At 61.1% G+C, this 11,971-nt stretch overlaps 1 protein-coding gene across 6 annotated transcripts; it reads left to right on the forward strand.

The window, feature by feature from the left end:
- Nucleotides 1-3,434: 3,434 nt before the first annotated feature.
- On the forward strand, nt 3,435-7,701 carry CPLANE2 (ciliogenesis and planar polarity effector complex subunit 2). Of its 6 annotated transcripts, none has more exons than XM_081144564.1 (6): nt 3,435-3,582; nt 3,906-4,042; nt 5,453-5,605; nt 6,176-6,300; nt 6,634-6,770; nt 6,971-7,701. In XM_081144564.1, exons 2-6 carry the CDS (start codon nt 3,931-3,933, stop codon nt 7,218-7,220), a joined length of 777 nt encoding a protein of 258 aa, XP_081000690.1. In that variant the 5' UTR covers nt 3,435-3,582; nt 3,906-3,930; the 3' UTR covers nt 7,221-7,701. The 6 variants fall into 6 exon arrangements, with proteins under 6 accessions (XP_081000690.1, XP_081000689.1, XP_081000687.1 ...); XM_081144563.1 differs by having other exon boundaries at nt 3,478-3,568; nt 3,929-4,042; XM_081144561.1 differs by having other exon boundaries at nt 3,498-3,568; nt 3,929-4,042; nt 6,532-6,770.
- Nucleotides 7,702-11,971: the final 4,270 nt, after the last annotated feature.

Raw genomic sequence — 11,971 nt, forward strand, 5'->3', positions numbered from 1 at the left:
AGGTCTTTGCAGCTCCTCTCTAGCCAGCTCTGTGGGGAGGGCTGGAAGGGGGCAGTGCAGGAATCACTGGCCAGACAGGAGGCCAAGGCCTTGCATGTGTCACTGCCTGAGCCAGCTCTTCAGCCTTAGACTCTGCCTCACATCACCCCAATCCAGGGACCTGGGGAAGACCAGGTTTTGAGCACCCTCAGGTCCAGGGAGGCAGGAGGTGGGACCCTGCAGGCTGGCTACTCTGCACTGCCACACTTGACGGGGTTGACCCTTGCTCCTCTGTGCCCTCTCACCTCCCCCACACAGAGGCCACATCCCTAGCCGAGGTCTGCCTTCTGCTCTATGTGGCCGTAACTCCCTACCCACTCCTTTCCACAATGTACTGATGAACACCCTTGTGGGTTCTTTGTGTGGTAATGATTTCCCCATTGCTGGAAGTATCTAAGCAGAGAGTGATAACTTGCATGGGAGGGGGTGACAGGTGATTTATGCATCAGATCAAGATCGGGACCAGGGGAGCCCAGCAGGCCCTTTCCCCCTTGAGACTTTCTGTGAACTCTGACAGGACTTCCCAGAGAGGGTGCAGGATGGGACACAGGTGCAGACTCTGGGCCAGGAAGACCTTGGCTCAAAAGCTGGCCCTGTCACCCGACCACCTCTGAGTCTCAGTTTTATCACTGAAACAGCAGTGATGCCGCCAGCCTGCCAGCCATTTAGCTGGAATCAGCAATTACTTAGTCTATGGAATGGGTGTGATTCTCCAAAGAAACCACCTGGGGGCACCCTGGGAAAGGCTTTGAGTCTTGGGTGCTCTTCCAGAGGCCGCCTTGAGAAGGAAGCAATGCACTGGAGGAAAATGCCCGTTTCCCCAACCTCCTGGTGAAGCCAGGGTAGGACCTTCTCTGGCATCAGCGTGCTCCTGAACACCACTCCCAGGCTGGCCGCCTGCCCCTGCCCGCACCTGTGGGAAAGCCAGTGTCCTCCCCACGGGCTGGGCTCGGGCCAGGCCCTGTCAACGTGCACAGAGCGGCACCAATGTTTTAGAGACTGGGCGAGTGCCCTGCCCACCCCCACCAGGGAGCTTGCCTGCTTACCCCCTCGGGAAAGGAGGGCTAAGGGCCAGGCCTTACCAGACAGGAGCCTGGGCGTGAGAAGGAAGCGTCTGCTGGAGCCTAGCGCCCTGGGCTGCCACCCTCCACCCCATGGGACGACCAGAAGCGCCTAGGACCACGCTGGGGATTGTTCGTTCAGCATGCGTGGCCTGACCCTGAGCGTGCGCGGAGACACACAGACATGGCTCTAGGTGCAGGGGGAAGCCATCGGAGGGTCTGAGGCAGGGGAGTGACAGACACGAGGCTGCCCAGGTCCCGGGCACCAGCCATGCTGCAGAGCCCAGGCCTGGTGCGTTGCCGCCTCAGAGGAACTCCCTGGGCACGGTGTGGCAGCTCCAGTCCCAGGTCCTGTATTTAAAAGTGGGACCTGGACATGTTGAACCTGCCCGTCCTTCCTACCCTCCTGCCCTGCTTCCAAGTGTGTCGTTGCCTGGTTCCCTGCCTTCGTTCCCGCCGGAGTGCGGGATGCCCGAGGGCAGGGTCTGTCTCTTCCACTGTGTCCTCCAGAGTCTCTCCTGGCACAGGGAGCGCTGAGCCATCACAAATCCCTGTCCTAGGCCACGCGTGCCCGGAGCGGCCGCCCTGCTCCTTGACTGGCCCTTCCAGGCGCGCCCTTTTCAGGCCGTTCTCCGAGCTGCAGCCACAGCCAGTCAGTCCACACGTTTGTATTAAGTCTTTACTGTCTGTCAGACACATTTCTAGGTGGTGGGAGTGGTTACGGGCTACATTATGCCCCCCGAAAACTCGCATGGTGAAGCCCTAACCCCAGCGCCGAAGAATGTAATCGTGTTCATGGACGGCCTCTGCCGAGGCCACGGGAGTACAACGAGGTCGTCCGGGCAGACCCTAAGCCAACAGGACCACTGTCCTCGCAAGAAGGGCCTTTAGGACCTGGACTCACGCAGGGGGGAGGCGATGTGAAGACCGGAGAAGGTGGTCACAGGCCAGCCGGGGGAAAGGCCTGGGGCAGAGCCTGCCTCCCAGCCCTTGGAAGAAACCCACCCTCCGACCCCTCAGTCTCCGACCTCTAACCTCCAGAACTAAACATTTCTGCTGCTGCAGCGGCCCACCCTGCGGTGCTGCTGGTACTTCCTTAGGGATTAACAACAAAAACACGAGGCCCCTGCCCGCCGGCGTGGCTCGGGCTGAGCGTGGGCCTAGGATCCAGGAGGTCAGGGTCCGATTCCCGGTCAGGGCACATGCTGGGGTTGTGGGCTCGACCGCCCCCCCCAGAGGGGCCGTGCAGGAGGCAGCCGATCAATGACTCTCATCATTGATGTTTCCCTTTGAAGTCAATAAAAGTATTTTTTTATAAACTAATGAGGCAGCCTTTGGCCTGGCTGGTGTGGGTCAGTGGTTAGAGTGTCGGCTGGCGCACTGAAGGGCCATGGGTTCGATTTCTAGTCAAGGGCATGTAACGGGGGTTGTAGGTTCGACCCCACTGCGTGTGTGGGAGGCAAGCAACGGATGTCTGTCTCTCTCCCACTAGCTCTAAAAATCAATGGAAAAAATGTCCTCCGGTGAAGGTTAACAACAAAGAGGTGACCTCGTGAAGCCCCCCGCCGGGCACTGAGCCGGCCTTCAGTAAAGGATAACTCGGGGTGTTCCTGGCACTGCGGGGATTCGCCCTACCCGGAGGCCTTGCCAGAGGACACTGGGGAAAACTAAAGGTAACCCTCAGCGGTGCCCGCGGGCATCCCGTCCAGCCAACAGGCAGTTGCTGAGCACACACCCGGCGACAGGCCGGTGCCCAGCGTCGGGGCAGCGGGGCCGGGTTCGTGCCCCGGTGGGAAATGGTGCCAGGGGAGCAGGGACTTCCCAGCCGCCAGAGCAGGCTGGGCGCACAGCAGGTGCTCCGGGATGATTTGTTGGACGGGTGGGGCGAATCAACCCACGGGCGACCGGGAGGCACAGTCGGTGGGCCTCGGGCAGGAGCGCTGATCGCCCCGAGCTGCTTCTCCCCCACCTGCGGCGCCAGCGGTGCTCAGCGCACCCCGGGGTCCTGCCGGGCAGGGTCGCAGAGCCACAGCGGAAACAGCGCTGCGCCCCGCCCCGGACCGGGCGCTGCCGTGCAGGCCCCTAGGAGGGAGGAGCATTTCCCCTCCGGGGCAGCGGGCGCGGACGGCGGTCTCCCCCTGGGGAGGGGCGACTTGGTGACGCTGGGGGGGGACCGCGCCCGAGGGGGGGGCCCTGCCCGAGGAGCCGCGGCGCGGCGGGAGCCTCGGACATAGAGGCCAGCCCCGCCCCCAACCGGGCGGCAACCCCGCCCCGCGCCGTCTGACCACACCCTCGGCACATGCGCCTCCGCGCCCGCGGGGCCCCGTGACGCGCCCCGCGCGCTGCGCACCGCGCCCCGCGCGCAGGAGGCGAGCGCAGGCCGGGCGGAAGCCGGGACCGGGCGGGAGCGCGGGGGCCTCGGCGGGACCTGCGCCGCCGGGCCTGTGTGCCCGCGGGGACTGCCCACGGTGCGGGCTGAGAGGTGGCCAGGGGGAGGCGCGCTGTAAATGCCCCTGGGGCAGTGTTGGGACGGCTGCCCCCGCCCCCCTCCGGGGAGAAATGCGGTAGAAGGGCCTATGGAATTGCACTGCTTGGGGCATAGACGGGGATGAGTGACCCCCCCCAGGACAGGGAAAGGGAGCGTGGACTCCGAAATGCCATCGGGGTAGCGGGACGGGTGGGCTCCATACCGCTCCACCCGCCGAGGAGGGGGCTGGGGCTCCCCCTGGAGCCGGGGGCAGGCGAAGGGGGCTCACAGGTAGGTCCAGCTGGGGACAGTCGCCCTCTCCCTTCCCCTGCTCTCAGCGTTCTGCCATCTCCCACCCCAGCCATGGCCAGACCACCCGCCCCGGGCTCGGTGATTGTCCCCGACTGGCACGAAAGCGCCGAGGGCAAGGAGTACCTGGCCTGCATCCTGCGCAAGAACCGCCGGCGGGTGTTTGGTGAGTACCCCGCTCCCCCTGCCCAAGCCTGTCACCTGCCAATGCTTAGCCAGAACAGTGTCACCTGTCACTCCCTGGAGGAGCAGAGAAGCAGGGCAGGGAGGGCCTGTGGCACTGCACTTCTCAGCCTTGGGACCCCCCTGTGTATCCTGGGGACCCCCACCCCAACATCTCCTTAGAGCTAATTCCATCATCAGAGCCAGGATCATGGAAACAGGCAAAGCCCTGCCAGGAACCACTGTCACCAGAGACGCTGTTGACTGAGCCGGTGCCCTGTGCACCATGCCTGGTGCCAGGCCCCCTGCTGGGTGCTTCTGCGCATCTTCCAGAGTCGGGAAGCCTAGTGAGGAGACACAGCCTCTTTCCTATCCAGCTGTCTCCGGGATAAGACACTCGAGCTCCGCAGGGTGAAGCAGCTCCCCCAGGCCGGGCAGGGCTGGGCTGACAGGCCAGCAGCCCAGCTCTGCCCAGGAGAGGCAAAGCCCAGGAAGCTTAAAACCAGAGGACGAGAGGGCAGCCCACACCTTAGGACTTTGAGGTCCTGTGCCTACAGATGTATCATAATTTTAGACTTTTTTGTGCAAGTTTTAAATTAAAAACACTCATAGCCCTGGCCAGCGTGGCGCAGTTGGTTGGAGTGTTGTCCCGTACACCAAAAGGTGGTGGGTTCAATCCCCAATTAGGGCATGTATGGGAGGCAGCCGATCAATGTTCCTTTCTCACACTGAGTTTCTCTCTCTCTCCCCCTTTCCTCTCTCTAAAATTAAAAAATAAATTATAAAATCTTGATATGTTAACTCTAAGGAGTTTATAGTAATTGAAAATACTTCTGATATTTCTCTACGGAGGAAAGAATTATGAAACACCTTTCTTTTACATGTGAGAAATGTAGAACATGTCATAATATCAATAAAACCATCTCATGCATCAAACCTAAAAAAATAAGCTGGTGTTTCCCGGCCGGAGTGGCTCAGTGGTTGAGCATCGACGCATGAACCTGGAGGTCACAGTTCGATTTCATCAGGGCACGTGCCTCAGTTTCCGGCTCGATCCCCAGTAGGGAGCGTGCAGGAGGCAGCCAATCAGTGATCCTCTTTCATCATTAAGGTTTCTATCTCTCCCTTCCTCTCTGTCAGATCAATAAAAATAAATAAATAAAGTAAAAATTTAAAAATATTTCTTTTAAAAAAATTAAGTCGGTTTGGCCTTGGCCCAGCTCCCAGAGCACAGGGTTCTCAGCAGAGCCTCTCACCAGGGACGCTGCATGTGTCCCAGGCCTTGGTAATGAGTACAGAGAACCGCGGGCGGTTGACCCTGAAAAACCCCTTAAAGATGAGGTTGCCCCATCCAGGGTCTGGTGGGGCAAGACTCTCGACAACCTGACCCCACAGGGCTCCCTTCTTGCCCTAGGGCTGCTCGAGCGACCAGTGCTTTCCCCCGCTGTGGCCGTTGACACGGCCAGCTACAAGATCTTCGTGTCCGGGAAGAGTGGTGTGGGCAAGACGGCGCTGGTGGCCAAGCTCGCCGGCCTGGAGGTGCCCGTGGTGCACCACGAGACCACTGGTGAGCCCGTCCTTGGAGGCCTTCCTGGGGTGGAGGCTGTCCCCGGACCACACCGTCTGGGGTTTGAACCAGCCCCACGGTTTCCTCTGCAGCCTGGGAAGGCCACCTCACCTCTGAGCCCACACCGGCTCCTCCCCCAACAGGAAAAATAGTGTCAATCCCATGGGTTGTGGGGAGGGTGGTACTAGAGAGAGTGGTGGTAACAGGCCCAGCACTGAGCTGGCAGAAGGTGGGTGCTCAGGAAACACCAACCTCCTTTCCTGTTCCCTTCCACTGGATGCTGATTGGCCATCACGTGGCAACATTCTCCAGTGTTGTCCTGGGACCTTTGGGTTCCTTGCACACATATGAGTGAAACGTCATTGTCACGGCTGGGGTTAGGGCTCCCTGGTAGACAAGGCTCCTTCGCCGGGTCGGTGTCCCTCATCAGACCGAGAATTCTCCCAGGTCGGGGGCTGTGCCTTCCCCATCAGGCTCACACCCCCGGGGACAGGGCCGTGCTCTCCGCATTCTCCCTGGCCCCACTCCGCCCCTGCCCCTCCCATGCTAAGTGGCCGCCCGCCTCCCCAGGCATTCAGACCACCGTGGTGTTCTGGCCGGCCAAGCTGCAGGTCAGCGGCCGCGTCGTCATGTTCCGCTTCGAGTTCTGGGACTGCGGGGAGTCTGCGCTCAGAAAGTTCGACCACATGCTGCCGGTGAGCAGGCGGGGGGGCCTGGGTGGGTCCCAGGCTCTGGTGGTCTGAGGTGGGCCTCTGAGTCCAGGAGTCTGAGCCCAGCCTGCCTGGTTTGCAGGAGCCAGAACTGGGCTTGAATGGGCTAAGGGTGCTGCCCCGGCTGGGGGGGCTCTGAGCTGGCGTTGGGGACGGGATCCCAGCCTGAGCTCTGCCCTGGGCCCAGCCCCTCGCTGCTCTGGGCCTGTCTCCCAGTCTGTGAAAGGAGGGATTGTGCGGAGACTTCCCAGGGCCCTGCAGCCGACGGGAGGGCCCTGGTCCCGTGGCCCAGCCCCGAGTCCGCCCCTTCATCCCCAGGCCTGCGAGGAGAAAACAGACGCCTTCCTCTTTCTCTTCTCCTTCACCGACCGCGCCTCCTTCGAGGACCTCCCTGCCCAGCTGACCCGCATAGCAGGCCAGGCTCCCGGTGTCGTCAGGATGGTCATTGGCTCCAAATATCCTTTGGGTAGCCCCCAGGACTGACATGGACCCTGCCTCTGCCCGGCCGTGGGGTCCAGCCCCGTGGGCTTTATCTTACGGGCCACAGCAGGGCCTCCCCCGGACCCTGGGGTGGGGCTCCAGGGAGGAGGGAGAGGCTGGGTTTGGGGAGAGGCTTAGCATAGGCGCCCAACTGGGCTCCTTAACCCTCCCCCAGGTTTGACCAGTACATGCACACGGACGTGCCTGAGCGCGACCTCACGGCCTTCCGGCAGGCCCATGAGCTGCCCCTCCTGCGGGTAAAGAGTGTGCCCGGGCGGCGGCTGGCAGATGGGCGCACGCTGGATGGGAGGGCCGGGCTGGCCGACGTTGCCCATGTGCTCAATGGCCTGGCAGAGCAGCTGTGGCACCAGGACCAGGTGGCAGCAGGAGTGCTTCCCGACCCCACAGAGGACACCCCTGGTTGACATGAGTGGGCACCTATGGTCCTTACTCTTTACCCTCGCGTGACCCAGAGCAGGGGACAGTACCCAGGACCTAGGTCTGGGGCAGGAATGTTGACTTCATCCTGAGAACTGTCAGGGAGGAAGGTGGCCTGTGAAGACTCTGCCCCAGCAGCACTTCCCTGCGGAACTCATGGCATGAGGTGGGGGTCCAGGGCTTTGTGGGCAGTGGTTTGAAGCCCCTGGCCTTCTCCCTTGGTCCTGGGAGTCCAGGCTCTGGAAGCTGAAGAACTAGCATGGTCAGGGCCCCAGGACTCAAGCATCTCCCCAAACCTCCTGCTGTCCCTCCCCTTCTGAAGCATATAGGGAAGGCAACTGGGGAGTCAGGGGTCTCAGCTGGGCCCTGGACTCCAAGTGACTTCAATCAAGGGCCCGTATGACAGGGTGGGGCAAAAGTAGGTTTACAGTTGTTCATATGGAAAATAAGGCAATAATTAATAAATAGTAGTACAAGAATAAACTGTGTTTCGAATACTCTTGCCCCACCCTGTCGTTGAGGAAATACCATCTGCTGCACCAGAAAACCCTGACAGCTCAGTGGCTTAACTCTGTACAAGGTTTTTTCTTGTTTATGTCTCACCTCGGGTGGAGGCGAAGGTGGCTGAGGTGTCTCGGCTCCATGCAGTCATCCAGAGACCCAGGCTCTGAGATCTTCAACACTGGGCTTCCCGGTTTGCCCTGGGGCATCACCATGAGCACAAGCCAGAGGTCACCCGGAGGTTTCTGTGGACCTGGCCACCTTCCTTTGACCAATCCTTAGTCATGTGATCAACATGGAGCTGCAGGGGAGGATGGGAAATGTAGTCCACCTGTGTGTCCAGGAGGCGAGACCCTGGCTCTGCGGTGGTGGTGGTGAAGCTGCCTGGCCAGCCTGCGGGAGTCAGCATCCCAGGGAGTGAGTTGCCTGTGGGCAGCTCTGCCCTGTGGGAAGCCAGCAAGGACAGGAGCAGGAAGGTGAGTGAACTTGCCCCCACCAGCCAGAGACACTGGTGAATACAGGCTGGGGGGGGGGGTACTGAGGAGGGGGCCTTTATGCTTTCTGAGAGTCCCTTATGATACCTTATCTGGCTCCATAGATTGACCCTTCCCTGAGGCCTGGCCTCAGTCTGACCCAGCTGGCAGGGCCCCGGGGGTCTAGGTATAGTGATCCCAAAGCGAGCTGGCCCTTGGAGCCCCCTGTTGAGAAGTCCGCACTGCAGCTCTGTACACGCACACTCACACACATGATCATGTGTGCACCCAAGCCAGCACCGTCCTAAAGTGGTGCCCCTGCCTGGCACATACAGGAGGCTCATGCATACCCCCTGCTCACTCCTGAGCACTTGCCATGTCTGTCTACCTTGGGCCCTGCCCACAGGCTTGTCAACCCTTCCAGGCCTAGAGGAATGGCCAGCATCTTCTTACCCCCACCTCCAGCTCACAGCTGGGTCCTGAGCTTTCTAACACCCTAGAGAAGAAATGTCCCTGGCAGGACCCCAGGACTCTCAGAGGCACAGCCTGCAGGCTATAGACCTCCTGCGGCCTCCAGCTCTGCATCCAAGCCGCTGGCCTTCAGCCTGCTCCCTCTGTTCTTAGCTCCAGTCGACTTCACCCCACCAGGGCCCCAGCAAACTGGAGGGTGGGAATGGGACCCGGTAAGGGTGGGCTCTGGGCCTGAATACAACCCTCCAGCTCCAGGCACCTGTGTTGTGAGTACCAGCTACCCCACATCCCAGCCACTTATCTCTGGGCTTAAAACTCCCCCAGAAAGGAAACCTCCAAACCCTTCTTGGGTACCAGCTCTGCCGAGAGCCAGGTTATTTTGGAAAGTAACCCAGATCTTCCCCAGGGCAGGGCAGGGCAGGCCAGACTGGTCCCGGTTAGCACCACTCCAGGAGGTGGGGTCTCCCAGCTTCACCCCAAGTCAAGGGTGAGCAATCCCCTTCGCCATCTCCTTGGGAAAGAACAAAGCAGGGAGGAAAGTGGGGCCGGGGACTTGGAGCCTGGCCACCCAGCAACCCAGTTTGGTCACCACGGCACCTCCAGTATCCAGGGCATAGCAGTGTGCAGTCAGCAGTCCCTGAGCGAACTTACCTGTTATTCACTCACCCACCCACCCGCGCACCCACCCATCCTCTAGTCCATCACCCACGCTTTCATTTGCTCCGCCACCAGCTGTGTGCCCATCTACCTCGGTGTGTGCAACCCAGCCTGCCCTGCCCGGGGGGCGGGGCCTGTCTGGAGGGGCGGGGCCCAGCCGGGAGGGCAGAAAGCTGAGTCTGGGGGCGCTCTAGCGGGAGGGGCTGGAGAGCCGGGAGTGGGATCGAGAGCCCGGGAGGACGGGGTGCCCTCCGAGGCGCAGGTACGAGCCCCTTCGCGCAGGGGAGCCGGCTGCGCCTCTGGGCTTCATCATCACCTGCGAGGCAGGGTCAGCGTCCGACAGACCTGGGTTCAAGTCCAGACTCCGCCGCGCGCTGGCTGGAAATGGGCTGCATCGCCCAACAGGATCTATTTCCGAGGATCGTCGGGAAGAGTCGGTGTCCAGCGCTCGCACCTGGCAGTGCGCAGTGAGCCAGGATCACTGCCTCTGGCACTAGGACCCCCTGGCGGCGGACCCGGAGCCAGGGAGGAGGCGCGTTCCGGCCGGCTGGGCTCCAGACCCGCTTTCTCCAGCCCCGCCCCTGGGAGTCCCAGGGTTAAGGGTGCTACTTGCATCTCTGTGTCTTTGGGCGAAGGACAGCTTGTTTATGCTTCGGTTTCCTCCCTCGTAAAACAGGAGCAGGCAGCGTACTTACCGCCCAGGGTTGTCGCGAGGATTAAATGAATGAACCGCCGGAAAGCCCTCGGAACGGCGTCTTGCACTTCGTAAGGGCTCGCGAACTAGGGCTGCTGAGGGGCGCACCCTCCCTGGCTCCCCTTCTCCCCGGCACGTGGAGTTCTTGCTGCGCCCCCCGCCTGGCTCCGCGCGCGGTGCCGGCCGCCCCGGCTACGGGATGCAGCGCGACTGCGGCTCCGGGTCAGGGGCCCGGCGGGCTTGGCCCTGCCCTGGCCACGCCTCCTGGCCCCACCCATATGGCCAAGGCCCTCTGGCCCCGCCCCTCTGGACATGCCCCTATGGTCCCACACCTTTGGCCGCACCCCTGGTCACGCCCCCTGGTCCCACCCACATGACCACGCCCCGGTCCCGCCCCTCTGACCTTCCCTATGGCCACGCCCCTGTGGCCCCACCCCCTTGTGGCCACGCCCCTCTTCCCGCCCCAGGCCTTAGGTCCGCTTTTCCTCCCCGCCTCTGGTTTGTCTTCGCCTAGAGGGAGGATTGGCGGGATTACCTCTAATTACCTGATAGGCCTGCCCTTCGCCAGGCCCCGCCCCCACCACGCCTCGTTTACATATTCTCCGCCCCCACCACGCCTCGTTTACATATTCCCCGCCCCCACCACGCCTCGTTTACATATTCCCCGCCCCCGGGCCTCCTCCGCTCCGCCGGGGGGCAGCCTGCTTGGCCCGACCGAGTCGTGCGCTCTGCTCGAGGCCGCAGCAGCCCTGGCCCCAGCGCCCAGGATGCAGGAGCGAGGGAGGCGGGACCGCGCCTCCAGGACCCTGGGTCCCCAGGATGCGGCTTTGATTAGGGTTCTCTGCTTCCCGCTAGGGGCCTGGGCAGGACCTTGGCCAGCGTCCTCAAGGTCACCCCGAGGCTGAGGTGAGAGGCTTGGAGCTCTCCGAAGACCCCCCCAGTCCTGCTCTGCCTCCCTCTCCCTGCCCCCGTCTCCTGCCCTGTGCGCGATGCTGGCAGTAAACCCCTCTGCGCCCCAGCTCGGCCCTCTCCCCGGAGGCCTGGTCCCTATCCCGTGTGCGGTGTCTCCCCATTATGTGACGATGCTCTGGGTGGCCAAGGGGGGCATGAGGGAGTGGAGGGACCTAATTAACCACTTTGAACGGAGTGACCACCAGTTGGTAGCGGGAGAGTTCCCTGGGGCCTGGGCGCTGGCCTCCTGCCCCGTATGTTCATCGAGGCCTGAAGTGTACAAACCATAATTGAAAGATTTAGTTCGGTCAGCTGAGGTCACCTCCCGCTAGACTTTCAAACACTTCTCAGCAGACCTTTCCTGAGCCTGGTGAGGCAGCACGGGGCAGTGGTTAAGGGCACAGGTTGGTAGACAGACCTGGGTTTGAATATTTGTTCCGACTATTATTAGCTGTGTGACCTTGAGCAAGTTGTTTAACCCCTAGAGGCTCAATTCCATGAGGGACAGGGACTTCAGAGAGCTCATGAGAGACTGAAACGGGGCCATGCCCACTGCAACCTGTAGAGGCCCCGTGTGCTCATCTAAAAGGTGGGAGCTGCGGGCCGGCGTGGCTAGTGGTTGAGCATCAACCTAGGATCCAGGAGATAGAGGTTTAATTCCTGGTCAGGGCACTTGCCCGGGGTTACTGGCTTGATCCCCAGTCGGGGGCCTGTGAGAGGCAGCCAATCAATGATTCTCATCATTGATGTTTTTCTCTCTCTCTCTCCCTCTTCCTTCCTCTCTCTGAAATCAATAAAAACATATTTTTAAAAAATAAAAATAAATAAAATGAAATAAAAAGTGGGAGCTGCAACAGTATCCCACACAATGCCTGGCACACAGTGAGTGTACAGTGAGAGCTATTAGCAACACGAATATTCATATTTATGTACATGTTCATGTTAATACTCAGTGCCTGGCCATTACCCAGTGCTCAGGTAAACGGCGGGT

Source organism: Miniopterus schreibersii (genome assembly GCF_964146895.1).
Source record: "Miniopterus schreibersii genome assembly, chromosome: 8".
Taxonomy (NCBI): Eukaryota; Metazoa; Chordata; class Mammalia; order Chiroptera; family Miniopteridae; genus Miniopterus; species Miniopterus schreibersii.